Below are 20,118 nucleotides of genomic sequence, written 5' to 3' on the forward strand. Positions count from 1 at the left end.
TTGAGCTGAATTGCTATAGCTTTGCTGGAGTATTCTGCTGTAACTCATCAGGAATTAATGTCGACATTTATCTTGCAAGGGTGTCAAGGTGATTTCCATTAACACATAAAACATATTCAGTTCTACAAACGTCAAAGTACGTACTATGTAGGCCTACATTTCTGACTGTTAGACCAATCTATTTGACTCGAATCGTTCTTCATTTTAAAATAGCCTACTGCTATAGTGTTTTGAGAACTTATTTATTATTTCTATGAATTGACGAGCGTCGAACGCATATGCTGATAGTGATAGGGAATTAGTTCGTGCGTTAAAAAGATTTAGAACCACTGTGCAAAAAAAAATGGCGACCATAAGTTGCATCAAATAATACATGGTTTGGGGAAACCTGGTGGCACGTTAATAAGTCGCTCAGTGGTGACTTAGACAGCGTCCCGTTTAGTGCAACCTTCCCTCTTAGGCTATGGGGCGCCAAAGTTCTGACAAAAAACACGCTGCACGGCATAACTATGTTTCCTGCGCATGTTGCGTCACACTACGTAACGTGAATATTTTATATTATCCAAGCTACAAGGAAACGCTGCCGGATTTTTGTTGCCATCGTAATCATGTGAACTTGCGCGTTCTTGCGAAAGCCAATTGTGTGAAATAGACACAAGCGCCTTTGTTCGAGTTTGTATGCGAACTTATAGCCTATATGTTTTCAGCTTAGCTGATTAATTCAACAGTACTTTCTCAAGTAAAACATTATAAGACCTACAAAGCCACTATATCAAATTCAGAATAATCTATAATAGGCTACCATAGTACCGGTATATGAAGACCACCGACAATCCGACATAATAAAGACAAATTTTCAGGAATAACTACGACAGAATGAGACCAAAAATCGTCTAGAATTCTAGACTCTAGCTAAGACCTAAACATGTTAAGTCCTAAATTAATCGGAATAAGACCTAAATCGACAAAATAACGCCTTAAACTGTAGAAAGAGAGTATAGGATAATTGGGAGACAACTGTTTGGTACCGGCCGTTTTGCTGTCAAGCCGCTAGTGCGCCGCTGTTTTTGCCCCTGTTTGAGGTTAGCCATTAGGTTAGGTTTGCAAATATTAGGGGAGTTAGTGATAGTTATGGGTTGGTTTTGGGTTAGATAGATGATTGTATAGGGATGAGCCTTATTTTGGTCATTTGCTTAAAAAATTTCGCGCTCGCTCGCGCGTCGCCGCGTTTTTTTTATTATTCGCGGCCCTATAAAAATCAAAGAATGATAGGAGAACTGCAAAAACAAAGAAATAGAGGAGAACTGCAAAAACACACAAAAGAAAGTAAAGCAAAAACTATCAAATACGACAAGCGTATATTGGAATGGGTTATTCTGCTGCAATTAACTCATCAATGTACCCGATAAATCTTTAATATCGAATCTCAATTATTGTTGTACATTGCGGACCCTCTGAAACTGGTGTACGTGCCCCAATTGGTCCGCGGACCCTAGTTTGGCACCCGCACCAGGTTCAGATAAACAAAAACCACTAAAAACACGCGATGTACACAAATCAAAATATTTGGCGCACGACATAACAAGAGAAGATTATATTAATTTTTCTCGACATGTATTGACCCACATTTTTAAGTTTGGTTCAACTCATATTGTGCCCGGATCAGAACCAGTTTTGAAATAACTATTCTCGAACCGGAGCTGGACTGGAACATTTCAATTGCTCCAAAACAGGAACCAACCTAGATTCCGATAAAAATCATTGAACGCGAGCCGAACTTGAACGAGTTAAACGGTTTGACTCTCTGACTTAAACCCACTGATCTCTATGAATTTCATAAGAACGATTTCGGCAAAATGTTTTTTGGTAATTTTATTTTTTTACCGATTACCATAACTTTAAAATTTAAATTCGATGACTGTTGCTGTTGCTGAACCATTTTAGACACCCACCCGATTTCAAAACCTCGTTTTTGAGAGTACGCGGCCCAACATTTTTTAACGTTACACTTAAACAATAATGTGATGTGGCAATAGTTGCAATCAATATTGCTGCAAGCCTACATGTATAAACAATATAATTAACGGTACTAGTGTAGTGGTTTAGGTTTAGGCCGTTTAGGGTAATGCCTCAGGTTTATTAGATTACGCCACTACACTAGCTACCTTTAAAATCAATATTATAGTATAATTTAAATAAAATGTACCCTAAGCATAGCCGGATCCTGAGGCGAGGTATCCAAGGCCCACTAAACTGGAATTTGCATATTTTGACTACCGGTACGGGTACGTAAAATATTTTTTTTTTTCATTTAATATTTAGCCCATTTTGATAAAACAGAATCGTGCGCGTCTCATAAAATACTAGTTTAGTAGTTCGTTTCTTAATGCTAATTCATGCGAAGCTAACATATTCCACTGTTTAATCTTCGTAGAATAAAAACGAGGCAGGGCGTGCAGAAATCATGATTATGGTACACGGAATATAAAAACAAATCAAAAAAACTTTAAAATGACAAAGGTAGTCCTGTTCGTCAAGGAAATCTTTGGCTTCTTAAATCTCAATTCTCCCACGCGAGAGTGCCTTAAAGGAATATTTACAGTGTATATTGGCGAAACGCAGGAAACGACTACGTCTACAAATTTCGGATGAAAAACAAAATGGGTGCTGGTCTAGAATGCCGCCAACGAACATTATTTGGGTTATGGCGAGGATTAGCGTTTGGGTTAGTCAAGTAATATTGTTGAGTGTTAATACTTGACCCACCCACCATCACCCAAACACTAACCCGAATATTGTGCATTGCATTATTAATTGTATCAACGCTCAAGTAGGGTTGTAGACCAGCTCCACATAATGTTTTTTCGAATAATAAACTTTTAATTTTTTTTTTTCATTATTACTCTTATACTGTTAACGTTTGTGAATACTGCCACTGTGGAAGGGGTGGCTAGGGCACATGTCATTTTTAAACAGACAAACCGTACATGGCCGAAAATGGAATATGCACTCAGAATTTCCCATTTGTTAAACAAGCGGTCCCACTGTTTTTGGTCGTGCATCAGCAGGATCTTGTAAATGTCTGTTGTACTACTAGACCAGTAAAAATAGTAAACCTGAACTTAAAACTTTGTATGATCAATGTTCTGTAGTTTGCTTGTCAATCACTGTGTTTTGTGAAAAGTACATCCCAACTATTTCAACAGACTCAAACTGCCCCCAAAAAATAATATATACTTCCCGATTTTTCCATGTTAAACAAGGGGGGTGGGTGTACTTTTGGGTGAGTTGACAGGTTCTTGCAGGGGGGTGGGTGTACTACCTTGGGTGCACCGCTTTCTCGTAATTTTTAGGCTGTTTGCCAATAACATCATTTAGCGTTGCCCCACTGAATTTATAGCAAAAATAGGAAATATATAGCCTTTCTAGTAAATATATAGCCAAAGTTTGGTGTAGAATTTTGGCCAAAAAAATTAGCAGTTTGGCAAGCACAAATTATGGAATACAGTCGGGTCACTAGTGCTCCAAAACTGTTCTCCATTGTATACCTTTATATATTTACAAATACAAATGCAAAATGCATGAAACGAAAATTAAGAGATGATGTCATAATTATATGTCATAGCATGACATCTTGCACGCATAAAGTGCTAAAATATTGCCTTTATTAGGTTAAACTTGCAAAGGTTTTTATGTAAAAGCCATAGCTATCATATGACAAACAAGCTGTGGGCCATGGCCCGATAGCTGTATGGTTCTACAATGACCATTGTATAAGTTTGCATCGCACAAAACTAAAAAAACAACATATGAAGCATTTATCTTGTTAACTTTTCCAGTTGTAAAGGTGTTAATTACAACTCATCAGCTAATTTTTTGCAAAAGCAAAAAACTATTACAAACTGAAACACAGTCCCTTAGGGCTTAAATGGTGGTCTTGAGTATTATATGGTATACCCAGTTAAAGAGCACTGTACTAAACTTTAAAAGATGTTGTTTTACATCGATAAGTTGTAATAAAAGTAATGCTTATATTACCTGGAATTAACATAAGTATACTGGTCATATTATGCATAATTTTATAAGCTCTTAAAAACATTTTGTTAAAAAATAACATTTAGTTTGATTTTGAAGCCTATTAGGATAAGTTTTTGGCTATAATGGAACAACAACAAACAAAAACATATGGCATAACATCACCGATTAGTCTAGCTGGTCCTACTCAAAAGGACAAGGTCCTTACACAAAAACTGATAGAAACTATCCGACCATTTGGAGTGTTTGAATCCGATGAAGAACTTCAGGCTCGACTTGCTGTGCTGAGTAAAGTCAATGCACTTGTGAAAAGTTTTGTCGTCAATGTCAGCGAAGAACGGGTATGTTATTCTTTTGTAATGACTTTTACATTTTTTTTAATTTAAATGTTTTAGTACATCAATGTTTAAATATTCAATTTTGACAGATTTACATTTAAACTGCAAACTAATGCTAGCTGTCACATCATTAGGGTGTTATTTGGAAAGAGTAGATTCACCAAACATTTTATGTTACTCATGCAAAAAATAATATGCTACTTGGAGCCTTACAATGCTTTTCAATCGTCTTTGAATTTCTTTTTGAATTTCCTTGATGTGCAGCCTAAGTTATATGTTTTGACTGTTTTATGGCAGTGCTCCGTAACCAGTGTTTGTTGAACAAAGCTTTTATACTATTTTATTTTTGAATTATATATATTCAAAGCATGTTTATTGTTTACTGATTCAAATTTAGGCTTTTGAAAAACATAACCTTTTTTTATTAGTAGTGAAATGTTTTAAAGTTTTTTATACAAGTGTGTGGCAACTAGGGATGGTTAAGTTAGGATTTCAGAGTATTCTAGAATATTGGGTTTTGAATCCAGAATAATGAATCCAGAATAATGAATCCAGAATATATATCCAATCCTAGTATATTTCTTAATGATTATTATTTAACTTCTTTTTTTGGTGGGTGGGGGCAATTAATTATAATATTCTTGCTACTGACAGCAATTAATTGCAAGACAAGCACCTGGTATATGTTCTATTCTGAACATCCTAATGTGTTCATATACTTATACATTTTTTTCGGTTGCCCTATTTCTCTGTCCATTTAGGAACAAGGATTACCAAAAAGTATTGAAAGTATAGTATCGGATTTTCAGATTCATTTAGGAGTGTTGAACATAGAAACCAGGCATGTAATTTCATACAAATTTAATATTTTATTCTCAAATTTGTAGAAATAATTCCTGTATAATCTTATCCATGTAAGAAGCCTCACACCCCTAATAATCAACATTTTCAGCATCTATACTAGATACAAAAATGTAAAAGTTTTTTTACACCACACCCACAGGCCCCCTACGTATATTGAGTAAGTAAATTTGAGACACCTGTTTTTGAAGCATCACCTGCGCCTGACAATATATATATGTTGGCAAAGTGTTTTGTGATCAATATCGAGTAAGTAATGGGTATAATTATGAAAATCCACTCACCCCAAATTTCAAGGTACAATACATAAAAAAAACAGTGTGAGTAGTATCGAAAAGGGTTGGCCAATTTGATAAAAATTAGCAATCACTGGAAATAAATTTATGCATTTATCAAATATGCACACCATTACATAAAAATGCACTTTAAATAAACGTCTCCTGCCCCTATTTTAAGTGTTTGAGCTCCAGTTAAGCTTTGCTGTTGTCTCCTTTCTCCCATCTGCAGATGTACCTGTGTTGCATGTTCAATGGTCGCCTCAAATTCAATGGTTTCATGTTTACAATTTTAACCAAGTTGGGCACCTAGATACAAGTTTATAACTATTGATATACATGTGTTGTTTTGTTTAAGTTCTATTTTTGTTTGTTTGGTTTGAATTTGGTGTTTACCTTCTTTATTGGGGTATTTTTAGAAATTGCCAAAAGCACTTATTGATAATGTTGGTGGAAAACTTTACACCTTTGGATCATACCGTCTTGGAGTTTGTGCCAAAGGTGCTGACATTGATACACTTTGTGTTGTGCCAAGGCATGTTACAAGGGGAGATTTTTTTGCTGCGTTTTATGGCTTGCTTAAAGAGAAAAAGGAGGTCACAGAATTAAAGGTTTGCTAATCATATACTTTAGGTTAACTATTCTACCTGATGGCATGTGTACTGTTGTATATAACTACCCCCTAATGTAGATTATAAACACATCTCTGAAAGACTATATATAAACTCAAGAATGCCAGTTTCATTTCTTAAGTATTCCTTTACATCAGTTTGTTTTAATTTTTTATCTAGGCAATTGAAGAAGCATTTGTCCCGGTTATTAAACTTAAGTTTGATGGAGTTGAGGTTAGTAGTTTATTAGCAAAATGGCCATAAGAGACCTGAAGGTATATAACTTTTAATTTGTTTGTAATTCAAATAATAACTTACTTTTTATTTTAGATATATGTAGCTAAATATATTATATTTCAAAATATGTTTTACTTAAATTAAATTATATTAAATCATTTGTTTTTTAACTAATTGAGAGGAATCTAGTAAAGAATTATTATATCATGGCCGCTTAATTACAAACTATTTAAAATAAATACAATTTGTGAATTGTGAGAGTTCATAAACCTCCAAAAACATTCTTTTTACAGATGGATATTTTGTTTTCTCGTCTTGCCTTGCAAGTTATTCCTGAAGATCAAGATTTAAGAGATGACAGATTGCTAAAAAACCTGGACATTCGTTGCATAAGAAGCCTTAATGGATGTCGTGTCACAGATGAAATACTGCACTTAGTTCCAAACATAGAAAATTTCCGACTTACTTTAAGAGCTATCAAGCTTTGGGCAAAAAGTATGCTTGCATTTATAGAAATGTACAGAGTGTATTTTAGCACTCAGTATAACAGTTAGTTGTATTTGCTACATATTATTAAATTATATACAATTATACATAAAAACAATCAGAACAGTATTCAATAAATAATATACTAACTTGGTGTTTGTCTAACAGTGGATTATATTTTTGCAGCTAAGGGTATTTACAGCAACATGCTGGGTTACCTTGGCGGAGTGTCCTGGGCAATGTTGGTTGCAAGAACCTGTCAACTCTATCCGAATGCAGTTTCAAGCACTCTCATTCACCGATTTTTCTGGGTGTTTTCTCAATGGTAACTAAAAAAATATAGGCGATGACAAACTACAGCCAACCAAGGGTATTTATGTAGCCAGAACAGGCCAAGAGGAATTTATCTAATACCTATTTGGGAACCATTTGGTCGCTTAGTTAGGATGTCATGTGTCGGCAGAGAATAGTAGATGCAAGGAAATTACATTTGTCACATGGAATATTGCGAGGTGAAATAAAAAATAGAAAAGGTTTGTCCCAAACAAATAGTAAAAGGCAAATTTCCTTTGTAGTATTTGTGCCATCATTAGCCAAGTGTAGCACACCATGGCCAACTTAGTGAGAATTTTTCTTTACTGAGACAAATAATTTAATTTGATTTTGTACAGCCATGCAGATAATTGCTATAATATATATATCACTTTGAAAACTGAAAATTTGTGTTAGGAAGAAAAAAACCTGCTGGGAATCATTGTATTGGAATTTTTAACGTTATTTTTATTTTAAACAAAAACAATAATTTGATTCAAGTAAAAACAATTTCTGTTTTTAAAATTATTTCAACTGAAAGTATTTTCCAAAAGCATTTTTAGTTTGAGTACTAGTTGGTAAAGCAACAAGGCTGAGAATAGGTTTGTCTTTAGAAAAAAATAAGCACATTTTTGAGTGTTCTTTTTTATCTAGGGAATGGCCAAGGCCAGTTTTACTAAAACAGCCAGAAGAGGGAAACAACCTTAACCTACCTGTGTGGGACCCCCGGTACAACCCTTCTGACCGTCTTCACCTTATGCCAATCATCACACCTGCTTATCCACAGCAAAACTCAACATACAATGTCACCCGCTCATCACTCACAGTTATGAAAGGAGTAAGTTCATATTGCCGTCAACCTTTATGCTATCACAGGGTTTTCACAAAGTAGTTATATCTTTAATAGTCATTGCAAACCCTATGTTTTTCCAGAAGGCTTTGAGTTTATTTTATTTTCAGCTAAGGTAATGTGTTCCAAAAGTGTCGTTAAAAAACAATTCAAAATATAATACTTTTTAAAACCTACAATTTATACACTTGTGTGGAAATTCTTCATTATCTTTTGTTTAACTTGTTTTGATGGTGTTTAGTAACCTTTTATACCCTTAATCTTTTTTTAACAACTTCTTAAAATATTTATTAATTATCGTAACATTTAGTATTGGCCAAATTAAAAATGGTTTGGATCGAGAAATTTATTATTTTTTTGAACAGGAGTTTATTGATGGCTATAGGGTAACCATGGAGATACAAGAAAACAAGGCCTCATGGTCTAAACTGTTTGAGAAATCTCATTTCTTTAATGAATACAAGCATTTCATTATTTTGATGGCTAGTGCTGACTCTGAACAAAACTTCAGCATGTGGTAAAACATATTTTATAAATTATTTTATGAATGTTTAAATTATGAATAAATTTTTTGTTAAATATAAGCAGTTTTTAAACTATGACATGTTTTTAGGACAACCTATTCATATTATAGTTAGACATGCAGTCGAGCTTGCAACTTGAAATGCATACCTAAACCTTTTAGCACCCAAACATATTATTGCTTTGTCATGTAGTAACATTGTTTGTCAAGATTTAAATGTTTTGTAATGGTAAAAGTGTCTATTCATTAAAAACATATAATCATTGGCATGATTAAGTTTGCTTATTGTTAAAGTTACTCATGCACTAAGTCACTGTTTTCAAATAAATTGACCTTTTTATCAAATATATTGATTCAAGTCTTATTCAGATGATTTGAGTTGATATTATATTGAATTATGCTATTTATGTCACGATTAGATTGTAACATGTTGTTTTTTGTATGTTTTAGTGTAATTATTGCTGCTTATAATCAGAAAAGTTTCTGGATTTTAATAGATTATCGCTTTATTATTAAGTGTTTGACTTAAGGATTAATTACTCTGACAATGATTTGACTGGGGTTTGACTTGGCAACTGATGACTTGGAATGCCATTTGACTTGTCATAAGATTTCAAAATGACTTGTTTACAATACTGAAAATTACCTTTAAAATTGCATTTAAAAGAACATATAAAACCTAAACATTGGAAGGACAGATACTGCTTTCAACTATTTCATATTGTTTCCAAAAATTCCCCCCATAAAAATGTCTTGGTTGGGGGCTATTACCCGTACCCGCAAGTAAACAACATGTGCTCTACCTCAAACAAAGAGTTCAACAATTATAATATGCCTAATTCGAAAAAAAAATCACAAATGATGTGAGGCTCATACGGTTTAATATGAGATTTTTTATTATGCAACATATATTTAGGAATATAACAGGGTTTTGATTAAAGTCAAACACCTAAATAACAATTCTATATAACAGTTAGGCAAAGACTTAATAACTTTAATAATACAATTTTTTCTGTAGGACTGGTTTGGTAGAGTCAAAGATCAGGATTTTGGTTGGCTACCTTGAGCGTAATGATTACATATTAATTGCCCACATTAACCAAACATCCTACCCTCAAGTTATAAAGGACAACAATGATAAGTGAGTAATTTAACTTTATACTTTACATATAGTTTAGCATTTCACATGTAACAATTAGCTTCTGGCAAACTTTAGACCTACATTTGTCATACATTTTAATCATTATCCCGCTTTAATTGTGTTATAACTAGCATTAAAAGTCATTTGCTGATAACAACAATTATGATTTATGTTTTAAAGAACAATGCATGTCATGAGGTGGTTTCTTGGGCTGCGCTTTGTCAAAGATTTGATCAGAACTGACATAAACCTGACTAATGACATCCAGGTAATATGAACCTGTTTATATGTATTACTCTGTTAACAGTTAAATAAATTTAGTTGAATAAAAAAAATTGACAAAAATATTACATAGGAAGTTACAGTTTGGCAGTATGCTAGCAACTTGGCAGCTATGTCGACTGAAGAATCACATACTCTATCATTTTTTAAGGCACGAATATGTTTTTTTGAACTTCCATACTAGAATTGACAGGAATTTGTTATGGCTTCCTTAAAAGATTTACATATGAGCGAATTGTATTGTTTAGTGGGAAATATAGACATATAAAGTGTTTATTATTAAAAAAAACTAATTCTATCATAAAATAGTTGTGTGTTTGCAAAACTTTGACTGGTATAATGTTTTTATTATAATGGCAGCGATTCTTAATCCACTTGAAAATCCATAGCGATGTTACAATTTCCGTTTAATAAACAAAATACAAGTATGTCATTAGCAGGGGCTTGCCCAGGAGGCACCACCCCTAAAACTATAATTTTTTTCATTTTAACACTGTATGTGTAAACAATTTCACACTTTGTGCAAATTTTTTTCCAAGTTAACCATGCTTTTGTCTGTGTTAAACAAACAAATCTATTCAGGCCAAAGCACCATGCATATACTAATACTATGGCATGTTGCGCTATATAACTTATAATAAGCTCAGTAAATTGTGATTTCTAATAAATTAGACTTTAAATAATGTTATTTTGAGCATTGTGTGAATCTTGTTATGCGCCTACTGTGTCACATCTCATTTTAAATATTTGCTAATTTACCCAAATTATTTTTTGCATTTTGCACAATTATACTGGTTTAAGGCTACATATTTGCACACTAATTCACTTGAAAACAACTATCCATGTAACAGTCAAGGATTAAGAAAATCAAACATGCGCACCTGCATGTTGTACTTCGCATACACCTTATGTAGTTGTTTATGTCACAAAAATTTTGCACCTTCAGCACAATTCGAGTAAATTTTATTCTTTTTGTTATCGATGTAAATATTTTATCTCTAAAATGACTATTTGCTTGATTAAATTAGACAACTCAGCATTTGACTTTAGAGATGTATAAAAATAATTATGACCAAAATGCTTGTTATGATAAGGCTGGCAAGATTTTTCCAGCTTGATAAGTTAAACGTGTTGTATTATGCTTATTGTACTGTTTTTTTCAACAGGCTTTTACTGACACACTTCACAGACAAGCTCATAGCTCAAAGCTTTACAAAGAAGATATGAAGGTCGTTGACTATTTGTATTTTTATAGATATTCTTCTATGTGTAATTGTTATGAACAAATTTGTTTAGAGATTTTTTTAGATGCACTTTTGCACAGGCAGATTTGCAAATTTTCCTCTAAAAAGGTGCAAATCCTTTACAGTAGAAATATGTTGTCAACTTAAATCATTTGAATTAGGATATCAATATGGGAAAATATATTTCTCTTTTACATCCTATAAAATAAATAGCTTTTATTGTTTCAGAAACATTTAAAGAATACTATACGCTTTCATTTAAAATCATTGTTGTCATTCACTTGCAAAGCGACATCTATAAACTTTTTGTTTGTTATTCACAACTCAAGCTTACTTTTTTCACAAGTAGAACATTGTTCAGATAGATCACTGACTCCTTAAATAATATGAAATTGTATTTCTGGTTTGGTATTTTTATCTTTTATGTAGTATTGGTGTTTTCCTAGATCATCTCTATAACTGAACGTTGTTTTTTAAGGTTGAGGCTACCTATGCTCGAAGAAATCATCTCAGCCAATATCTTCCTGAGCATGTTTCAGCCACAATTAAGTCAAGTCGGGTCAGCAAGAAAAAGGTTATAAAGCTAACAAAACTATTTACCAGTTATTTTTATTTTGGAACTGTGGCCTATTTTGTGAAAAATCATTTATTTATTACTTAAACTGAAATATTTTTGTTTTAAATTTCTTGTTTTCTATTATAGCCTGCCACTAATTCAACTACAGACCTGAATGTGAATAGTCCAACTGCCACTGATTCAAATTCAAATTCAAATCACATTGATTCAATTATTCCGAGTGCTAACTCCTCAATGAACAATGTTTCCATGCTCTCTGTTGATTCTGAAGCTTCAAGAGTGAATACCCCCACTCCACCTCCCCCTGAAAATGGCCAGCTGTCATCTGAGACAAACCCAAAGTCCTCCTTAACAGCCACATCAAGCATTGATACACCCATGGTAACATCACCAAGCAAACCATGCACGAAAATATCAGAAGGCATCGACTTTACTACACCTAGCACCATCAGCAAAGTTGCAACAGTTGAATTATCCGATAAAGGTCAATTTGGAATAACACGAACAATCACAATGCCAGAAACGTCTGTAAAGTCTAATTTGGAAGACCGTAACTGCCTTCCTCCTGGTGTTGATGAAACACCTGCTCATACAGTGATGACTTCCCATGACCAGATGTCAACCATCCCTACAGTTATGGGAGCAAGAAGAATATCCCCAATGAACATACAGACGATCCCTGTCTTGTCACGCCCAGTTGTCAGTACAATGCCTGTATCCGCTGTACTCACCCGAACCCACCAGGTGCCACATTCATTTAGATACGCATTTGTTTGTAAATCATCAGCTTAACCATTGTTGACAATTTTTACACAAATTAAGGTAGATTTCGATAACGAGTATATTTACCCGACAGTTTATGTTTTGCAACATGTTTTGTTTGGTCATATTCAGGGGTAGAGTATTAATATTATTTAAATTTATAGAGATGTGATCCAATAAAATTTAGTACTGCTTTTTTCATAGCCCAGAAAACCGTGTTTACCCTCTACAATGGTTTCAATAAGCACCGTTCATTGAAACTCCATAATAACCTTCTTTTTTTTACCATATTTTAACTCTCTATTTTATGGGTTCTACAACAGTCTACTTTGGTGTGCCCTGACGAGATTGCACAAAATTTACCACTCTATTGCGTCACGTTATTAAACGACTAAATTTGAATTGCGGTTCGCGAGCTGAAAAAATTCGAACCGTGTTTATATAATGTTTAAACATTTGATGTGCAATGAATTGAAAAAAATAAATATATAGAGTGAGCCTTTTCGTTTTTTTAAAGGTAACGCAAATCGCAAACTTCTACCAACATCGCATACCGACGGTACAGCATCCCGGGGGTCCCGTGATAACAGGTCATCAGCAGTTCAGTCAAATTTCGCCCGCCTACCAGCACCCTCAACCCTTCCACAACCCCCACCAGACGACTCTGGCGACGGCCCAGTTCTCTATACCGGTAGCTCGCCGAATCGTACCGACTCACACATTTCAGCAACTACAGACGGTGCGATATGTCAAGTTAACTTCTCTGTAAATCATATTATCTTTAAAATAAATTAAATAGTTGTTTTAACTAGCGTATCGTTGCTGAGCACTGATACTGACCCTATTAGAAAATTCAATAAGATTAGTCCATTATTTCTTGTAATTGTAAACCTTTCATTGAGGCACCGTTTAATGTTATCAGATGATTTTTTATAGACATACGACAAAGGGGGTTCGCTGAAACGACCTCACTCGCCCCAACAAAACGACGTTGCCCATGTACCTCAGAAAATTTTTAGTCCCGAACGAAGTTCAACTATTAACAGTGTTGTAAGTAATAAACCTACTAAAAAAAACTATCCATGTATTTGAACAGATTTTTTACATTTTTTATGCAACAACCTACAAGTAAATATATATATGACTGAATTTAATCGCCTAACTTGTTAATATGTTTTCGTTTTCTGCAGAGAAACAAGGAGCTAACGGATTCCCCTCCATCCAACCTTCGAACAGTGCCCCGACTTAAAGACAACATTAAATTTAAAACGAAGTCAGAACTTTTTTAGTCAACAATTTCTTACGCTATTTCTACTGTTTCGTTGACATTAAACCTCGTTTCAATATTTTTGTTTTCCAGAGTTGGGTCCAACACAGCGAGAAGATGAAAACTCTTGAGAAATAGAGGTTCAGAAGGAAATTATATGTAAGACCAATTTCTTAAAAGTTTTAAGTTAATGGTCGTCAAAGATTTTTTTAAATGTTCTTGGCGTACTTACAATTCTTAGTCGAAATCTTGTTCTTAAACATAGCCAATTAGCGTCATCTTATTAAGATAAAAAGCCTTGTGAAACCAGATACATCTTCCGTTGTTACGAAGCCTCTCGGTGCAGGTCGATTTGAGTTCGCCAACTTGCGGGAAGACGCTACGTCATCGGTTGCAGTTACTCGAGCGTAACGGTAAGACTCTTACCTCCACCACTCAGCCTAAAGGCGGGTAGGTATGTTAACAGCGCCATCGGATTTCACGCGGTTGTGGCGTTCGTTACGTCGGCATCCGCTGTCGTTTGACTTTTGCTCCCTATTTTATGTTGCAAAATTCGGCACTGGTCGTTGTTGGCGAATATTCGGAAGAAAGTTTTTGATTTACCGAATTGGAACGTGGAAGGTGTTATACCCAATTGGGTCGTTCACAACAACATACATTTAATCCATGGTTTTCAGCACCGAGGTGGATGGACTACGCAACTTTTAACATTCTTCTTGCAGTAGATGATACATTTTTTTTCTAATTCAGGTTTCAGTTTTAATATTCTGTGAAAAGAAATGAATTTCGCATTCTCATTCGCTTTGCGTATTTTTTGGTTGGACATCATTTCTTTTTTGCTTGTTTCTTTTGAAAGTACTGATTCGTTTTATGCTCCGTGTATTCGATTCGTAAAAAAAACTAATAAAACCAAAAAAAATTCGGCATCTGCCGAACGAAAAAAATGTGGGATATCAGCAGGCGAAAAGCAAAGTGTTTTAGCCTTTATTTTATTTTTTCGGAAGCACACAGTTAGTATTGTACGTCTGTCGTTACTAGCAGGCTTGTCAGTGTCTCACTGTGCTTCAGTTAAGCACGTTATTGTTGTAACGTAAAAATAATTCAATCAGCTATAGGATTATTATCAATGGGGTAATTTATTTAGCAAGGGTAATTTAACTAACCAAAATTTTTTCCAAGGAAACGGCTACTACCTACTAGAAACTAAACATTTACCGTTAAATCGACGTGAACCACACGTTTTGCAAGAGCTATTCTCTTTTTTAGAATTGTAACTTATTGGCCCTCCGGTCGCGACGGCCAGGGAAAGATCTTTTTGTTTGGGTAATTACGCCATTTCGTGACGTTAAAAATGAGTAGTCTTAATAACACCTGTTGTTCTCAAACGAACTCTTACGCAAATATGCAACTGATATCCAACCTTTGAAAAAATAAACCTGACGCGTTGAGCCAGAAACAACCCCGCCAAAGCCTCAGGCAAAAGAGCTTGATTATTGTATTAAGTTAAAAGTGGTAGAACAACAGATGTTCAGACGATCCTGAACTGCTTGTTATTCTGGTTGTTATGTTAATAAACAGTTCACGGAAAAGCATTTTTCCAAAGGATTATTTCTGTGGTGAAACATATGATAAAAGATGCAGTTTAACCTAAACATCGCAGCGGTTTTACAAAATTGTGACAGGCTATATATATAATTCACTTCCATCAGTGACATATAACGTTTATTGTAAATTATGTACGATGATACCGGTACAACTGACGCTAAAAAAGTTTATATATTGGCACTAATTCAACGATACGCATATCATATAAACACATTTGCGTTGGTGTACTATTTCTTCTTCAATCCAGTTTTGCTCAACTTGGACCGGGCACACTTTGTTTTAGTCGGTGCAGAAACTGGTCTTTCCGACTGGCGAGAGAAGCAACGCTGATATTCTGTTTGCCAGATCGAGCTGTCCGATTGCTTTTTCTAGACCAAAAACGTTTTAAAAAGAAACATTAAAATTAAACTAATTTCGTAAAGTACAAAAATAAATTTTAGATATACTATATTTTCAAGATAGTTAAATTTGTGGCAATCGCATTAATAGCAACACGATCATTAATATCATGACCATCGGTCAAAAGTTATACAAGTGGTTTAAAAAACCTGAAAAAGGGCTTTAGATAGAAGTGAAGATGCCTTGCTAATGCTTTTTTGCTTCTGTTTTTTCTTTTCTGATTGAATATAGTTCAATCTTTGCAAAGCGGTTCGATGAACCTGAAAAGCATGTTTTAAAATTTTTAATTTACCTATCTATATAGTGTAGATATCGCCATTTTATAAGAAGCTTATCTTGGTTATACAAATGACACAAAAGCAACTATTTTTTAATTAGTTGACTAAATACTAGCTACTGTTTAACCTTAGTACAACATTATTATAAAATATCAAAACATATATTAAGCGTTGCAAGACTTGAATATTATAGCTAAACGCCCTAATAAACAATGTTCAAACAAAACATGTTTGGTATTTATAATGGTATTACATGTAGATAAAGAGCAGTAGTATTATGATTTTTTAGGTTAGTACAATTGAGTAACATTATTAAGTGTTGCATAAATTATTCACAGCTAATGTTACAGATTGCGTTAGTTTTCATGTTAAGGAATGTTAGGATTTAAATGGAAGGTATTACACACAAATCTGTCGCCCATATTGTGTTATTGAAACTGTTAAAACTTATTTTAAACAAAGTTGCTACTAATTTGTATATATATACAAGATTAGAAAAAAATCATTTAAAACTATAAAGAAATGTGGTTATCATATAAAAAAGGGAAAACTTGTTCAATGGAAATCATTATATCAAAAATATACTTGGATTCAGTAATTTTTATTCGTTATTAGCAATTAGAAAATTACTATTCTTTTTCCCCCATATCAACTAAAGCTAATATTATAAATGTAAAAAATTACAGATTGTATTGGTGCATGAACATTGTGAGTTTTCTTTTTGCCTGTTTCCTTTTGGTCATCAGCCCATCCATAACTGACAAAGGGGGGTTTGCTAACACATGAATCACGGAAAGAAGCTCTGCTTGACTTAGGAGGAGGGCAAGATTTTCTTGAAACTACATAAAAGACATTTCCATTTTTTTGTTTGGTCACAAATTACCGATAAATAGCAAATAGGAATACATATAATATTTTAGTTACCAGTTAATAGTTTAAAAATGTTTTTGTTGGAATTATTAGAAAACTATATGCAAAAAACTTGTTTTAGGAAATATGCCGCAGGCTTGAAAATTAAAGGCCATAGTTTGGTGACCACTTAGCTACAACAATATTATTTTTTAAATAAATACCAATCTTGCTTAACTAAATATAGCTGTATGGTGAAATTTTGCTTTCTATAACAACACCATTTTGTTGCCTATTTTACAAACAGAACAAAAATGGATCCTAATTTCTTGTTTCAATTGTTGGGCTTTATTTTAAGTAAAGCATGGCTAGATGTCACATCATAATTAAAAAAATATATTTTAACTTTATAAACTTACATGTTGGGGTTTGTGTTGAACTATTAACATGAAAAGTTTCATCTTGATCCTGATGCTTTATTATTGTTAGATTTTCTGATTCTTGGATATCATTAGATTTAAGTCGTTCTTCAACTGTACTTTCATCAACAGTTGGAGATGTACATGAACTAAAACAGTCAGAAAATTGTTTTTTTTTTTGATAGATTATATATGTTATTAATTAGTAGTTTAAAATTATATCTGTAAAATATATCTTGTTTGTTCATAGAAACGACAAATTACATGTTTATATTGTTGGTATGGGATGCACTGTCACTGATTGAATCATTGCTCTCTGATTCCCATTTAAAGACCATGTGTTCATTTTCCTTATCTCTTCTTTTCTTTCGATAGGACAGTTGCTCAATGTAAATTGTGTCAAAAAAGTTTTGACTTGGCTCTGCATAGGCCTGTTGGTATTCAGATTTCCGCACACGAAGTTTCATCACAATTTTAATTTTTACACTAGAATAACTAACAATAACAATCTAAAGAAGAAAAAACAAACATAAAAGGAGCATTTGAAGAGTTATGTTAATACAAACAAATTTACAAATTGCATTTATTAGGCAAATATTAACCAAATGTAAATGACACTTGAGACTACTTAATATTTGTAAATGTCCATAGTTTATAAAATAAGAAGAAATCACCCTGCTTCTTTAATGGATCAAAATAAATCTCAGAAAAAAAAAACTTTAAACAAAACAAATAAACAAAGAAATTACAGTGGTTAAAGAATGTTGCAACCAATAGTTTATAGACGAGGCTTAAAAAATGGTTAATTAAGAGTTTGTAGCAGACATTGAAGCTTGAACGAATGCACAATACTCTTCAGTAAGAAAACGGCCATTTACATTTAGCATAATTGGGTTATCTACACGTATGCTGGAAAACTTAAATTGTTTACCATCATGTTTAATGTTATGCTTACAAAAATATGGCTCAGGAATTGCAACTGAATCACCAATGATAACGCCTTTACCCTGGGCTAGATTGTAGACTGTCACAGCACAACATCCCCCAATGGCATCAACAATAGCAAATGTAAAAGGAACCAATGTTACTCCAGCCATGTTGCAGACTACTTTTCCAACAACCACCTTTTGTTTGTTAGTTCCCTCATCCAAGTCTGTAACTAAAACCTCTTTAAATTCTTTTTTATCACCCATGTTACTGAGAAGTTGAACTAATTCTGTACTTTTGATAGATTGGACAATAGACTTTAATCTTTTTGCCTTCAGTTTGCCTTTCTTGCTCACTAATTCAGTAACCACTTGGAGATATCGAACTAAATCGTCAGACTTTGTTTTTGGTTCAATCCATTTTGAATCAAGTTCTGAAGCCCTTTTCCAGCCATCAAGAGCAGGTTCATATTTTTCTTCGTATCTGTAAGCTTGAGCTCTATTAAAGTGAAGATCAGGATTATTTAAAGACAATGCATCCACCTTTTCAGCTTGTGAATAGGCATTTAAAGAAAGGGTTAATACCCTTGGGTTCTGTTCGCTTGCAAAAAACATGGATAGATAAGCATTTCCTAAAATGTACCATGAAGTTCCATCGTTGGTGTCCATTTCAACTGCGTCTTTTGCATGCTTTACACTTTGCATTACATTATTAGCCACATCCGTGTTTTTATGTGGTTTTACCTGTCTTAAAGTCATGGATAATGATCTAAGCGAAACCTTGTTTTTCTTGCGTTTTAAAGCTCCTTCAAAACAGTCTTTGGCGGATTCAATGCTTCCCTTTTTCCAAAAAGTTTCACCGAGCATGTTCCAAGCTTCGATTTGCGCGGGATCACGTTTAACCACTTTAGACAAGATTTCTTCACACTGAGCACTATATTCTGGTAAAACGTTGTATATTTTTCCAAGTTGCAACATGTAATAGGTCTTTGGGCATGATTCTTCAAGCCTTTTTAACGCTTTTACAGCACCTTCCATTTGCTCCTTTACCATTTCTTCTTTTTTGTCAAGATAGTCTGTTCCAAACTTAGTTAGAAACAAGTCGTTGTACGAATACAGCTCATCGACAACAATTTTAACATTATTCATATCAGCTTCCATAATTTAATTTTATGCAATTAATTGTTTCAGCCAGCTCAAAACAACATTCAAAATCTACAGTTCTGTCGTTTGTCACTAGCACTTTATTGACACAATGCTAAAACAAAACGACAAAATCATTTTTTATTTATTTCAAGCTGTTTGCCAAAACAACGTGAGATAAAAAGAGAAAATCATACGTAATTATTTTCCGTGTTCAATTTGTGAAACAATAAATTTAACAAATTTAAGTAGACCTATGTTAACCTCACACAATAGTGACATGGTTTTAATCTGAGTTGTAAAACAAGTTAGTTGCTTGAATTACAGTCAAGTCGTTTCAAAATTACTTGTTTGCGATAGCACGCCAGTAGAAGTAAAATTTTATGGCTAGGAAAAAAAGTATGTCAAACTATTCTACACTTAAAAAATAAAACATTTTTGCCAAAAATGGGTGTAAGTAAAACAGTTATTCATTGGTCCAAAATATGACCGCAATGTATTCAAGTCAAGTCATTGACTATAATCTTTACAACACTGTTTTTATACTTGAGTCATTCAAGTTGAGTGACAGATTTCTTTTTCAGTGATTGGTCCGTTAAACAAAGCCTATAGACCTAGCAAATTATCCTGCAGAAATATATAAACCAGTTGACTAACACTGATTTTAACAATGTTGTTTGAGAAAATAGTTAAACACT

The 20,118-nt window shown here is 33.6% G+C and overlaps 3 protein-coding genes across 3 annotated transcripts; 1 reads left to right on the top strand and 2 right to left on the bottom strand.

Annotated features, from left to right (window-relative positions):
• The first annotated feature begins 4,144 nt into the window (after positions 1-4,144).
• LOC146140489 (poly(A) polymerase beta-like) lies at positions 4,145-14,735 on the top strand. Its single transcript, XM_083393090.1, has 17 exons — positions 4,145-4,376; positions 5,929-6,120; positions 6,301-6,354; positions 6,651-6,852; positions 7,030-7,168; positions 7,810-7,993; positions 8,371-8,522; positions 9,547-9,669; positions 9,850-9,937; positions 11,118-11,180; positions 11,674-11,769; positions 11,899-12,516; positions 13,052-13,273; positions 13,471-13,584; positions 13,725-13,807; positions 13,895-13,960; positions 14,112-14,735. Exons 1-16 carry the CDS (start codon positions 4,161-4,163, stop codon positions 13,920-13,922), a joined length of 2,574 nt encoding a protein of 857 aa, XP_083249216.1. The 5' UTR covers positions 4,145-4,160; the 3' UTR covers positions 13,923-13,960; positions 14,112-14,735.
• A 777-nt stretch (positions 14,736-15,512) lies between these two features.
• LOC146140490 (centriole, cilia and spindle-associated protein-like) lies at positions 15,513-17,855 on the bottom strand. The gene is made up of 5 exons (XM_083391601.1): positions 17,616-17,855; positions 17,352-17,500; positions 16,768-16,922; positions 15,955-16,065; positions 15,513-15,774 (listed from the first exon to the last, which is right to left on the bottom strand). Exons 1-5 carry the CDS (start codon positions 17,816-17,818, stop codon positions 15,634-15,636), a joined length of 759 nt encoding a protein of 252 aa, XP_083247727.1. The 5' UTR covers positions 17,819-17,855; the 3' UTR covers positions 15,513-15,633.
• A 10-nt stretch (positions 17,856-17,865) lies between these two features.
• Positions 17,866-19,526, bottom strand: LOC146140491 (tetratricopeptide repeat protein 5-like). The gene has a single exon (XM_083391600.1). The coding sequence runs from the start codon at positions 19,436-19,438 to the stop codon at positions 18,158-18,160; it is 1,281 nt and encodes a 426-aa protein (XP_083247726.1). The 5' UTR covers positions 19,439-19,526; the 3' UTR covers positions 17,866-18,157.
• Positions 19,527-20,118: the final 592 nt, after the last annotated feature.

This window comes from Ascidiella aspersa, chromosome 6 (genome assembly GCF_963924565.1).
Source record: "Ascidiella aspersa chromosome 6, kaAscAspe10.2, whole genome shotgun sequence".
In the NCBI taxonomy this organism is placed as follows: Eukaryota; Metazoa; Chordata; class Ascidiacea; order Phlebobranchia; family Ascidiidae; genus Ascidiella; species Ascidiella aspersa.